Source organism: Xenopus laevis, chromosome 7L (assembly GCF_017654675.1).
Source record: "Xenopus laevis strain J_2021 chromosome 7L, Xenopus_laevis_v10.1, whole genome shotgun sequence".
Lineage (NCBI taxonomy): Eukaryota > Metazoa > Chordata > Amphibia > Anura > Pipidae > Xenopus > Xenopus laevis.
The window spans coordinates 19,163,938-19,178,746 of NC_054383.1; the positions used below are offsets into that span (position 1 = coordinate 19,163,938).

Below are 14,809 nucleotides of genomic sequence, written 5' to 3' on the forward strand. Positions count from 1 at the left end.
TTATTGATAGGTCACTTATTCAGCAGTTCAGCATAACACCTGCCGCCGTCCGGGGGACCCCTGCTAATATACAGTACCGAATGTACAAGGCGCCCAGTTTCCTATGAGTTAATACATTACAGCTGCATTGGGTTGTTTTTATTATTTTTCTCACATCATTTATTCATTTTACTACCCATTTTACAAGGTTTTTGGATCATACGTGTAACCATTACTGTCCGCAATTTGCTCAGGGAAATGCCGGGAAAGAACGCTGCCTTAAAATATTAAAGGTCTGAGAAATTAAACATTTATGCTCTCTCACTAGAAACTATAACTTAACAGAGGAAAACCAGGAATCCAAAATCAACTTTTCCACGCAAAAAAAGTGCAATTGTGATGTCACTCATTTATCATTAACGGTGGGGGGATGGGGTTAAAGGAATCCTGAAACTGTCTGTGCTTCATAATGTTTGTCCTTTGGTAATTAGAGAGGGTAATAGAGAGTCCTTTTGTGCAGAGGAGAACTGTCATGAAGGGAGGTGCATTACTTATTCATGGTTGTAGCGCAGACTCAGTGAAAGAGCAGTCCCTGGCATTCCCTGTTACCAGTGCAACAAGTGACCGGCCTGTGTTCCAAAACACTGCTCGACAGACTCATGCCTTCCCAGGAAAGAATTCCTGTCTTCCCAGAGTGTGATAAGAAGTATTGCATGGATTTAAATGTTACACCGGCTGAAGGGAGAAGTGGCATAACACCAGTCCACCTGTCAATTCGTTACTGTCTCAGGAAGAAAGACTATTACTTTGGTAAGTGATGCCTAATTTTGTATATTAAGTAGAATGGGGCATCTTAAGGTTATTTTTTTGCAGAAATATTTAATGAAATGAAACTGCCCCTCTAAAATTAAGGGCATAGTGATAGGACCTAGGCCCAGCAGTATTAACGGCCTTTGGATATTTGACAAATGGGCAGTTTAAAATATATTTGTAGGGTCAGGAGGCTCTTTCTGAGTCAGGCCAAACATGCTTCCAGTTCAGTAGCTGGCAATTATAGCATCTATATTTTTAACAGGAGCCTAAAAGGTTATTTCATTTGTGTATCCTGTAAGTAATAATTACATCAGGTTCAGACAGGACATAAATAGGAAAGTTTCAATGAACTATAGATATGAGGTTAGCTCGGCAGTGGGAGAAAGGAGACATAAGAGGCTGAAAGGTATCTGACCTGGTAACGAGTTATTAAATGTATAATTAATGACCAATCACAAAATTGATTAATTACATGGAATGTTAAATGGGTTGTTCACCGTTGAATTAACTTTTAGTAAGAGGCAGAGAGCGATATTCTGAAGCAGTTTGCAATGGTTTTCATTTTTTTATTATTTGTCGTTTTCGAGCTCCTTAGCTTTGTATTTAATGGCTCTTCCGTTTGCAATTTCAGAACTCTGGTTGCTAGGGTCCCAATTAACCTAGCTAGCTACTATGCACTGATTTGAATGAGAGATTGGAATGTGAATAGAAGAGGGTTTGAATAGAAAGAAGAGTAATAAAACGTAGCAATAACAATAAACGGGTAGCCTTACAGAGCATTTGGTAATTAGATGGGGTCAGTGACCCCTATTTGAGAGCTTAAAAGAGTCAGAAGCAGAAGGCAAATAATTCATATACTATCAGAAAAAATGAAGGCCAATTAAAAATTGCTTATAATTCTAACATACTAAATGTTAACTTAAAGATGAACCACCCCTTTAAGTGACCATAAAATAAGTTTTATTACTCTACAAGGGACATTGGCTTGTTTAGGCTATAGTAGAAACAATATGTGCCGTGGGCCGTAACCTTGAAATGGGTGCCATGAACAGAATATTACTAGCTATTAAGCTTTTTGCAGAATTATTAATCCTTGGTGTTCGTCTAAACTGATTCCAAACCCAAACATCAAGTTATTTTAAAATGCTGGATGACTGAAGGGAACAATTTTTTTTTCACTATGATGCAATTTTTTTCTCTAATATGCAAATAAGAATTCAGATTTCGTTCAATTCTATTTGGTGGAGAAATTGGATTTGGTGGAATCCAAAAATTGCAGATTTAACGCTCACATCATTTAACTTGCGACCCTCAAGCTGTTGTTGAAATACAACTCCTATGATCTCATTGAATGTTGAAGCATGGAATGTTGCTGACGGATCACCCTGATTTGGGTCCCCAAAGTTCCTTAATTTATTATATAATTCCCTCTTCTCATTGAACACTGAGGAAGTGTCCAGTTGTAGGGACACGAAATGCGTTAGTTTTTGCACACCCACCATGGAATTTACCACTGAGTATGCCACAATAAAGCCTCCTTGATATTATTACTGTTGCATCCCAGTGGTATGTTGGCCAGCGCTGATAGCAGGTAAAGTATTGCTTGTCAATTGAATTCTTCAGTTAAAGTTGCCGAAATCCCGCGATAGCTATGGCGGACGAGGTGAGGCTGACAGATAGGGCTGAGCTCCGCCATTCTCGCGTCTCTATACTTGCCGCCCTCCTCTCATTCCCTGCCCCTGGATCTAGTTTGCAATCAGTTTAGCAATATCTAATTACATAAAATACGTCAAATAAAATGAAAAATAACAGGTTTCTTTTTATTTAGAGAATAAGTAATGATAAAATTATACCAACTGGATTTTAGCCAGCGAGTCCATGAATAAAAGTAAGATTATCCCTTTACTGGAAGTAACATAACATAATGCCACAAGGGAGGACACAGATGGAAACAAATAAGCATTTACAGTCGTGCATTTTGCCCTGTCTGCAGTCCATGTAGAAAGTGCAAATGGATAAACTGTGTACAGGAAATGTCATTTCTGTCTGGAAAATAGTCTGAATATTTCTATAAACATTTTGACACTGGAGATCATTATGTTATTTTGAACATATTTTTCCTTACTGCGTAAAGCTATTATCAGTCACTATTACAGGGCATCTATTATGTGGTGCCTGGTGTAAATATTTCATCACGCCAATGTTTACATCTAATTACATCCATTTACTAGATGTAATTTCTCAGTTTAGCATAGGTGTGTATTTATTTTATACAATCATTTTTACATATGTTTGCCTCCATGTCAGCAATTTTATATTAACATTATGCTTACTGCACCTAAACATTCTGAAGAGAAAGGCTGGCTAAACGAGTCAGCTCTAACTCATAGGAACCTGTCTTCAGCAGGATAATTGACTTAACTCTGCAACTGGCAATGCATGTAATAGTGCAGGAAAAAAGATCACTGCTAGTGATTACAGGATCTGTTGTTCTGATAACAGTCACAGTCGAATCATGCAGGCTACCAACAGGGGCGATCCTGGCCCCTCCACCGCCTGAGGCAGCAGCAGTGGCTGCTGCCCCCCCCTCCCCAGGAAATTCGCTCTTAAAGTACCAGGAGCAGCATTTTTGCTGCCCCTGGTACTTAGTGGGGCGCTGCCGCCTGAAGCGACAGCCTCAACTTGCCTCATTGGCGAAGCACCCCTGGCTACCAAACTTTGAAATTATTCAGATTACTCCACATACATACGGTAATACTATGCACAGCTATGCAGAAAATAATTTTCTATTGTGAAGTACCTATCTCAAATGCACATGTAATAAACATCCATGCATAACACAGATGCGTATCTTCCACGTCCACCGGGACTGCTGCCTTAGGGGCCCTCAACCCCAGCCGTGATGCCCACCTACCTGCGCCGACCTGTCCTCCTGTGCAAAGATGTTTTCTCTTTATTCTTCTTTTTCTTTATCTGGATGTGATCTGGGTCAAGGGGCAGCATTTAGCAGGAGCAGGATGACAGGGCCCACAACCCTGCTTATCTTTATGTAAAATACATTTAATTATATTTACAATGCATTAGTAGGATATAGTGATGGGCGAATTTGCGCCGTTTCGCTTCGCCGAAAAATTCGCGAATTTCGCGCGAAATTCGCGAAACGGCGAAAAATTCGCGAAACGGCGCCGGCGTCTCGTTTTTGACGCCGGCGCCCGTTTTTGACGCCGGCGCCCGTTTTTCCGACGCCGGCGCCTGTTTTTGGCGCCGGCGACTTTTTTCGGAAAATTTTTTTTTTGACGCTGGCGAATTTTTACCGCGAATTTTCGCGGGCGTTTCGCGAATTTATTCGCTCGGCGCGAATCGCGCAAATTCGCCGCGAATTCGCGCCTGGCGAATAAATTCGCCCATCACTAGTAGGATATAAATAATTATACACAGTGTGCTTCCCTTCAATATGGCCCTACTGCTTCTGATTTTGTGCACCCTAGTATGGTCACTCGCACAAGGAATATTTACAAAGCAGATGTAATCACTTATGTTGCTACAAGGCAGGGCTGCCATCAGTAATAATGGGGCCCCCCACAGCAGGTATGGGACCTGTTATCCAGAATGTTCAGTAACTGGGGTTTTCCAGATAACGAATCTTTCCATAATTTTGATCTTCATACCTTAAGTCTACTAGAAATTCATGTAAACATCATGGGGCCAATTCATTAACTTCGAGTGAAGGATTCGAATTTCGAAGTGTTTTTTTTGGCTACTTCGACCATCGAATGGGCTACTTCGACCTTCAACTACGACTTCGACTCGAATGATTCGAACTAAAAATTGTTCGACTATTCGACCATTCGATAGTCGAAGTACTGTCTCTTTAAGAAAAAACTTTGACCCCCTAGTTCGCCACCTAAAAGCTAACAAACCCAATGTTAGCCTATGGGGAAGGTCCCCATAGGCTTGGCTAAGTTTTTTTGGTCGAAGGATAATCCTTTGATCGTTGGATTGAAATCCTTCGAATGGTTCGTTTCGAAGGATTTAATCGTTCGATCAAACGATTATTCCTTCGATCGTATGATCGCAGTATTTGCGCAAAATCCTTCGACTTCCATATTCGAAGTCGAAGGATTTTTATTCCCAGTCGAATATCGAGGGTTAATTAACCCTCTATATTCGACCCCTAAATAAACCCAATAGGCTGTTTTTGCTAGTAAGGAATAATTATATCTTAGTTTGGATCAAGTACAATGTACTGTTTTATTATTTCAGAGAAAAAGGAAATCTTTTTTAAAAATGGGATTATATAAAAAAAAAATGCGCAGAATTCCAAATCCACCCTGACCAGTCTCCAGTTTTGACAAGACTCCACTAAGGGCATGGATATACATGCGGATGTTAGCTGCATCTTCGGCGCGGTTCACGTTGCGGTTTATAAAAAAAACGACTGTCACGTAGATACAGTACACATAACGGTTTAAGTTTAGGCAATGGCACAAAAACGCTACCGCAGTGGTCAGCTTTTTTTTAAAAAACGCGGTGTGAAAACTGCAACAAAATGTGTGCAAGTGCATCATGTTTCCTGGGGAATACATATTCTAAATGTATACATTTATTTTGCCAGTCATTTGAAATAGTGGTTAAAAGTTTTACCATTGCAGAAACAAAACAGAAATCCCCTGTTTACCTCTTAATCAACATTTATATTTTATTATTTTCTGCATATCTGTATCATCTCCACTCTACACTCAGCTCTCTCTATCTAGCCCTGTTTCTCGCTCATCAATATTTCCCCCACATACATAATAGATGAGGAGACACAATTGCTCTAAAGTTGTATAACCACAGGGCTTTCTGACGTTACAAGATAAGCGTCCCTTTGTTTTTTCACCGCTGCCATGGAAACAGGTAGAGAAGAAACAGAACCAAAGACAAGGATAAATGGAGAGAAGTAACTTTATACGTGTAAAATGCTGGGAGCAGAGAGGAGTGTAAAAAACAAGAAAACAGGGAATACTATAAATTAGAGTTTGCCAAATATATGTGGCTTCATTTATAAAAGTGCTACTTGTATACAAAAGAGAAAATAGATGTTGTTGAAGACTTTAATCACAGTCTCTGGATGTAGGGCAGATGTCGTATAATTGTAGCAACAGGCTGTGACAATTGTGACAAATTAGTTGACTTCAGTTCACTTGCAAACTATTCAAAAAGAGATCGAATGTTTGGTGTTTTGTCAATAATGCATAAACCCAAGGGGCCACTTTATCAACGGTAGTTAAATCTTGGCTAAAACTCGTGGTTTTTGCTCTATCTGAAATTTTCAGATGTTTATTCTTTATTACTTTATTAATTTTATCACATTTTTACCAGCATTATTTTTCTAAACAGAACTAGCGAGCTCAAACCTGGCCGAGATCCATTCAAACCAAAGGACGCATCTTTCTAATTCTCTCACTAACATGAGAATTCTCAACCTGTCTTAAAGGAACAGTAACATCAAAAGATGAAAGTGTTTTAAACTAATGAAAATATAATGTACTGTTGCCCTGCACTGGTAAAACTGATCTGTTTGCTTCAGAAATAGGGATGTAGCGAACGTCGGAAAAAAAGTTCGCGAACATATTCGCGAACTTGCGCAAAAACGCGAGCGGTTCGCGAACGGTTCGCGAACCCCATAGACTTCAATGGGAAGGCGAACTTTAACATCTAGAAAAGACATTTCTGGCCAGAAAAATGATTTTAAAGTTGTTTAAAGGGTGCAACGACCTGGACAGTGGCATGCCAGAGGGGGATCAAGGGCAAAAATGTATCTGAAAAATCTGCCTGTGTGTGCTTGGAAGAGATAGTGTAGGGGGAGAGCTGTTAGTGATTTCAGGGACAGATGATAGTAAGTTTGCTGGCTAGTAATCTGCTTGATACTGCTCTGTATTGGAGGGACAGAAGTCTGCAGGGATTTGAGGGACATTTTAGCTTAGGTAGCTTTGCTGGCTAGTAATCTACTGTTCTCTTTAAACAACTGCCATACGTTGACCTTGTAGGCATTGTTTGCCCAGTTTTTTTGGACGCAGCCACTGAAGCACAGTTGCCAGAAAAAATATGCCATATAAATGCTGAAAATAGTCATTTTTCGCCATTACGTAAAATATATTATGGCTGCTTGAAAAAAGTGACTCCGGTGTTTTTTCTGGAGACGGTAATATTATGGATATTTAGACAGAATGGGAACAAGGTCACACAGCTCGATGGCGGGTTGAAGAAAACAGTGTGCAAATAATGCCTACAAGGCCAACGTATACACTACTACAGCGGTGGATACGGATTACGTAAAATATATGAATGCTGCTTGAAAAAAGTGACTCCCGGTGTTTTTTCTGGAGACGGTAATATTATGGATATTTAGACAGAATGGGAACAAGGTCACACAGCTCGATGGCGGGTTGAAGAAAACAGTGTGCAAATAATGCCTACAAGGTCAACGTATACACTACTACAGCGGTGGATACGGATTACGTAAAATATATGAATGCTGCTTGAAAAAAGTGACTCCGGTGTTTTTTCTGGAGACGGTAATATTATGGATATTTAGACAGAATGGGAACAAGGTCACACAGCTCGATGGCGGGTTGAAGAAAACAGTGTGCAAATAATGCCTACAAGGCCAACGTATACACTACTACAGCGGTGGATACGGATTACGTAAAATATATTATGGCTGCTTGAAAAAAGTGACTCCGGTGTTTTTTCTGGAGACGGTAATATTATGGATATTTAGACAGAATGGGAACAAGGTCACACAGCTCGATGGCGGGTTGAAGAAAACAGTGTGCAAATAATGCCTACAGGGCAAATAATGCCTAAAAGGTCAACTTATACACTACTACAGCGGTAGTAAAATAAAAAAAGTAAAATAAAAAAAAAATGAATATTAAAAAAAAAAATTAAAGTTGGTGCTGCTGAACTACTAGGAGCAGCAGATTAGCACACCAGTCCCACTCCCCAACACTGCTAGACTAATAGCACTGGGCTCTTATAGTAGTAGTAGTAGTAGTAGTAGTAAAACAACAAAAAAATAAATAAAAGCAGTCCTTACAAGGACTACTGTTATTGCAGCAGTCAGCAGATGAGATCAGAAGCAGGACAGCTGCCCACTGCAGCTACATACAGAGCACTGCAGTAGAAGGTAGATTACTAGCCAGCAAAGCTACCTAAGCTAAAATGTCCCTCAAACCCCTGCAGACTTCTGTCCCTCCAATAACAGAGCAGTATCAAAACGATTACTAGCCAGCAAACTTTCAACTGTCCCTGAAATCACTAACAGGCAGCAGCTCTCTCCCTACACTATCTCTTCAGCACACACAGGCAGAGTGAAAAAACGCTGCAGGGCTTCGGTTTTTATAGGGAAGGGGAGTGGTCCAGGGGAGAGCTTCCTGATTGGCTGCCATGTACCTGCTGGTCTGGGGTGAGAGGGCAAAAAAAAGCGCCAACAATGGCGAACCCAAAATGGCGAACGTCGCGCGACGTTCGCGAACTTCCGGCGAGCGCGAACACCCGATGTTCGCGCGAACAAGTTCGCCGGCGAACAGTTCGCGACATCTCTATTCAGAAACACTACTATAGTTCATATAAACAAGCTGCTGTGTAGCAATGGCGGAAACTGAAAAAAGGCTATATGTCACAGGTTAAATAGTGGATAACAGATAACACAATTATGTTCTACAAAGCGTATCTGCTGTGTAACCTGAGCCTTTCCTCCTTTGAATGGTTGCCCCCATTGATACACAGAAGTTTATTTATATAAACAATAGTAGTGTTTCTAAAGCAAACACAGCTGTTTTACCAGTGCAGGGCCACAATGCATTTAATTTTCTATGTTACTGTACCTTTAAGAATTCTCCAGTTGCTTTACGCTAAAAGTTGGTGAGTTTTATAAATCTGCCATTTACAGTCCCAATGAAAATGGGGCAACTCTGGCCTCTCTATAATGAAATGAGCAGAATGTTCCAGGGGTGCAATGTCCTGTAACATTTTCCACTATCCATAATCAAAACATCTGAATTTCATCAATGAAATCCCTCCAATAAAGTTAAATGGAACGAGGGAGAAAAAGAATGACCCATTACAGCTGCACCTTTCCACCATGAATGTCCTTGATTCGCTAACTAATAAATTAAAACTTGACTTTTATTTATGTGGTAAAAGAATGTAAAATAATAAATTAACCTTGTAAGGTAGGAACGTCAAGGAAACAGGCACAATATTCTTTTAGCTTTTTTGGGCAGGGCTTCAGAACTCTCAAATGGGGGTACTAATCGGTTTGGAGGATACTTCGGAGGTGGGGGACTGCAGTGGGATCCCACTGAATGGTTCAGGCAGTTGGGCAGATTCCCATTAGCACCGCCAGTAATGCCCAAAACACACTACACCAAGCTGTGTACGAAGCGATCAGGCAGGATCATTACTTATATTATAATTATTAACATGTATTTTTAGGCGCCAACATATTATGCAGCACTGAATGTACAACAGCTGTTTATTTGTAGCACCTGTTTCCTCAACGTTTTTACCTTACAAGTTCTATTTTTGACATACAGTACAACCCCCCACTTTACGTTTTTCAAAGGACCAGGAAAAAATTGTGTAAAATCCAGGAAAATGTAAAATCAACTTTTACTTCAAGTACTGAAAGGATATAAGCACAGGAGTTCATTTTACTTTGAGATACAATATTTACTTTCTTAATAACAAGGGTTAAACATTGCAGTGTTAATATGACACTATGGGGGGCATGGGCAAGGCCTCTCTGTCAGTCACATACACAACCTAAAGCAATAAGTGATTGGTGCAGGACTGTATAAAGGGCAGACTAATTGGAATTGACCATTTGCAGGCAGAACCATGGCAGAATATACATCTGGTTAGTATTTTAAACCTCTTTATTTCACAAATAATAACATTCTTAGAGGGAAAAAAGCAGTTTTTGGGCACATCAGGACAAAACTTTGATGCAAAATATGGGAAAACATGACTTAAAATCAGGGAAATGCACCCATTGAAATGCATTATAAATTCGTAGGACCACAAATAAATAATGTAAAATGCAGGAAAACTTAAAATCAGGGTATTTAAAATCGAGGTTTCACTGTACGTTCTTTTACTACAATACTAAAAGTTACGTTTTAATTTGTTAGTTAGAGAATCAAGGAAATTCATGGTGGGAAGGTACAGCTATAATGGGTCATTTTTTTTTCTCCCTTGTCCCATTTATATTAATTTCACTTGACCCTGCACACCATCCCTTGCATTTCTCTTTGATGGTAGGTGCTCACATTTAAATTGTTTTCACCTCCAATAAAATTCCAGGCACTTTTGGGATCTATACAAAGGAGCCATAAAGGACCTTTTTTGGCTTTTGGTGACCTACAGTAGTTGTTGGTGACAACATGCTGACTTTCATTTATTTGACATTTACTCATATTTCTCTGTATAGTTTGAAGCTCATGGAATCACTAGCCCAAACAGAAGTCTACTCTTGAGCACTTTATAAACTCTACCATAGTTGGGTTAATATGTCCTTGTCTCATAAGTATAAGTTTCAGGATATATTAATGCAAACTTGTAAATTTACAACTTGTCTGATAATTGGGCTGCAATTACATTATTTTTATATTCTACAGCCCTGAAGAACACAATGACACTTTAGAAATCAAGGATACTAATAAAATCTCATTCACAGCATAGTTGTTTACATTCACATGTAATTACATTCAGATGTATGAGCAGGAAATGTGATAATATTTTCTACTTTGAGACCTTTCCCGGATGCTTAAATGCAATAGAGCAATAATGCATAATAAAATTAATATTAAAATAGATAATATTGAATACAATGTGGGGTGTTGCAAAGCAGAAGGCAAATGTGTGTTTTTTGAGAACTTTTCTCAGTAATACTGTATAAATGAAGCTTCGACCTGTAAAGGAGGAATATTGGCTTTCTGACTGTACAATGCTGCTTGCTCCAGCTGTGTGATAGTACATGTATGGGACCTGTTATCCAGAATGCTTGGGACCTGGGGTTTTCTGGATAGCGGATCTTTCTGTAATTTGGATCTTCATACTATTGGGTATATTTATCAAAGAGTGAAGTTAGACATCACCACAGTCCTCTAGAGTGAAATTCCGCCACTCTCCATTCATTTCTAATGGGTGTAAGTGAAAGTTTTTTGAATTTTTATTTTTGCCATCTCAGACCTGTCGAGGTCATGTACAGTATGCGGCACATTTACTTAGCTCGAGTGAAGGAATAGAAGAAAAAATACTTTGAATTTTCTCTTTAAAAAAAACTTCGACCAAGTACTTCGCCACCAAAAATTTAACGAACATCAATGTTAGCCTATGGGGAAGGTCCCCATAGGCTTCCTAACAATTTTCTGATCGAAAGAAAAACGTTAGATTGATGGATTAAAATCCTTCGAATCGTTCAATTCGAAGGATTTAATCTTTCGATCAAACTATTTTTCCTTTGATTGTTCGATCGTAGGAAATGCGGTAAATCCTTCGACTTCGATATTCGTTTAATGTTAATGAACCCTCGATATTTGACCCTAAGTAAATGTGCCCCTATAAGTCAATAGGAGATGTCCCTATCCCAATTTGAAGATATCATGGTTTGCGCTGGGTTTAACCTGATAATTTCGGGGGTTTAGGGCAAAAAAAACCTACGTACGATTCGGATTTTCCCTTGATTTTATTGAGGTTTTAACCGATCTGAATTATTCTAGTTATTTTATTAACAAATAAGGCAAAATCAGGGATGGGAGTTTGGTTTAGCTTTTTTTATTGAAACAATGAGATCTAATCAAGTTTTAGTAAATAACCCCTAAGGGCAGAGACACACTCGGCAATTCGGGAGATTAGTCGGAGCAGAGTTTTCCAAAGTTGCCCAAAGTTTCCTCGTGAGGCAACTTCGGGCGACTTCGGAAAACGAAGCACTCCGAGTGCTATCCGGCCGGCGATTTTCATTCAAGACGGCGGGAAGGCAGGGGAGGCAGTTCGGGGAGATTAGTTGCCCCGAAGTCACTGGGTGACTTCTCTCCCCGAATTGCCGCATGTGTCTCTGCCGTAAAGGTAGGAAGATCCAAATCAGGTCCCGAGTATTCTGAATAACAGAACCCATAACTCCATTGATCTCCGTAATGTCCATTGTGTTGGACATCTCTGCTTCAGTGTTTTTTCAAGTTGGATGGACACCTTATTCCCTGTCTCTGACCATCCCTGCAGAAGACCGAGAAAGCTACAGCAACATACATGGCAGAGTTTGACTAAAGGGGTAGTTGTAGAATAAAAAACGATATAATTGGGAAATATATATATTTATATATAGTTACATAGTTAGTTACATAGTTAAATTGGGTTGAAAAAAGACAAAGTCCATCAAGTTCAACCCCTCCAAATGAAAACCCAGCATCCATACACACACCCCTCCCTACTTTTAATTAAAATTCTATATACCCATACCTATACTAACTATAGAGTTTAGTATCACAGTAGCCTTTGATATTATGTCTGTCCAAAAAATCATCCAAGCCATTCTTAAAGGCATTAACTGAATCAGCCATCACAACATCACCCGGCAGTGCATTCCACAACCTCACTGTCCTGACTATGAAGAACCCTCTACGTTGCTTCAAATGAAAGTTCTTTTCTTCTAGTCTAAAGGGGTGGCCTCTGGTACGGTGATCCACTATGGGTAAAAAGGTCCCCTGCCATTTGTCTATAATGTCCTCTAATGTACTTGTAAAGTGTAATCATGTCCCCTCGCAAGCGCCTTTTTTCCAGAGAAAACAACCCCAACCTTGACAGTCTCCCCTCATAATTTAAGTCTTCCCTCCCTCTAACCAGTTTAGTTGCACTTAGTCTCTGCACTCTCTCCAGCTCATTTATATCCCTCTTAAGGACTGGAGTCCAAAACTGAACTGCATACTCCAGATGAGGCCTCACCAGGGACCTATAAAGAGGCATAATTATGTTTTCATCCCTTGAGTTAATGCCCTTTTTTATGCAAGACAGAACTTTATTTGCTTTAGTAGCCACAGAATGACACTGCCCAGAATTAGACAACGTGTTATCTACAAAGACCCCTAGATCCTTTTCATTTAAGGAAACTCCCAACACATTGCCATTTAGTGTATAACTTGCATTTATATTATTTTAGCCAAAGTGCATAACCTTGCATTTATCAACATTGAACCTCATTTTCCAGTTTGCTGCCCAGTTTTCCAGTTTATAGACAATAATAGCAGCACACTGTTAAGTTGCAAAAGTGCTCAAGTGCATAATTTATTTAGCCCACGGCATACAAAGGCAACGTTTCGAGCCAACCAGGCCCTTTATCAAGCCCCCTGTTACACCATTAACAATCCATTTATAGTGAGGGTTTGGGGCGTGTACATGTGCTCCACCCCCATCCCACAGACAATTAATAAATTACATATTAAGTAAATTGCATGAATGATGACCTTTCAATCCCAATAAGATAAGAAATTGTTATAAAAACTCAGTGTTAATAACAAAGTGTCAATAAAAAGTGATATTAAAACATTAAAATAGAACATCCTGCGTGAATTTCAAAGAAAGTAGTTTTCATCAGTTGAGTCCATTCTTTTCAAAAAAGTCCATTGGTGTTTACAAAATTTCATATTTGGATACTGAAAACACTTCAGAGCATATAATAATTATTGTATATTGATAAGGTGAATTTGCAAACCTGAGACGCTCATGCAATTTACTTAATATGTAATTTATTAATTGTCTGTGGGATGGGGGTGGAGCACATGTACACGCCCCAAACCCTCACTATAAATGGATTGTTAATGGTGTAACAGGGGGCTTGATAAAGGGCCTGGTTGGCTCGAAACGTTGCCTTTGTATGCTGTGGGCTAAATAAATTATGCACTTGAGCACTTTTGCAACTTAACAGTGTGCTGCTATTTTTGTCTATGGATTGATGTGACCCGAGGACAGGATTGGGCCTTTTAGTTCAGCACCTGGCACTTCAACTGTGTTTGTCTGAGAGGTGAGCGCTCCAATTTTTGTGACAGTTTTCCAGTTTAGACAGATCACTTTGCAAAGTGGCAGCATCCTGCATGGAACCTATAGTTCTGCACAATTTAGTATCATCTGCAAAAATGGAAACAGTACTTTCAATGCCCACCTCCAGGTCATTAATAAACAAGTTGAAAAGCAAGGGACCTAGTACAGAGCCCTGCGGTACTCCACTAACAACACTGGTCCAATTAGAAAATGTTCCATTTACCACCACTCTTTGTAGTCTATCTTTTAGCCAGTTCTCTATCCAGGTACAAATACTATGTTCCAGGCCAACATTCCTTAATTTAACCAGTAACCTTTTGTGTGGCACTGTATCAAATGCTTTAGCAAAGTCTAAGTAAATCACATCCACTGCCATCCCAGAATCGAGGTCTCTACTTACATTCTCGTAAAAAGAAATTAAGTTAGTCTGGCAAGATCTATTACGCATAAAACCATGCTGGCACAAACTCATAGTATTATGATTTGCTATGAAGTCCAGTATCTTATCCTTTATTAACCCTTCGAAAAGCTTTCCTACCACTGACGTCAGACTAACTGGCCTATAGTTTTGAGGCTGAGAACGGGATCCATTTTGAATAGAGGCACCACATTAGCAATTCGCCAGCCTCTCGGCACTATGCCAGATCTCAATGAATCCTGAAAAATTAAGTAAAGAGGTTTGGCAATCACAGAGCTAAGCTCACTAATTACCCTGGGATGAATACCATCTGGCCCTGGACCTTTGTTAATCTTAACATGTTCAAGTCTCTTTTGAATTTCTTCATGTGTGAACCATGCATCATTAGTTGTATTACTAGAATTGGGACTGTTAAGAAGGAAACCTTCACTTACTGGTTCCTCATTTGTGTAGACAGATGAAAAATATGAGTTCAGAATCTGCGCTTTTATTTTGTTTTCATCAACCAGCTGACCC

The 14,809-nt window shown here is 39.6% G+C and overlaps 1 protein-coding gene across 1 annotated transcript in view; it reads left to right on the forward strand.

The window, feature by feature from the left end:
- Positions 1–411: 411 nt before the first annotated feature.
- Positions 412–14,809, forward strand: part of LOC108696120 ((E2-independent) E3 ubiquitin-conjugating enzyme FATS) — an 84,393-nt gene continuing 69,995 nt past the window's right edge. Inside the window, exon 1 of the mRNA XM_018225174.2 lies at positions 412–789. Within this exon, the coding sequence (XP_018080663.1) occupies positions 639–789 (151 nt within the window). The 5' untranslated portion in view covers positions 412–638. The remainder of the gene's footprint in view (positions 790–14,809) is intronic.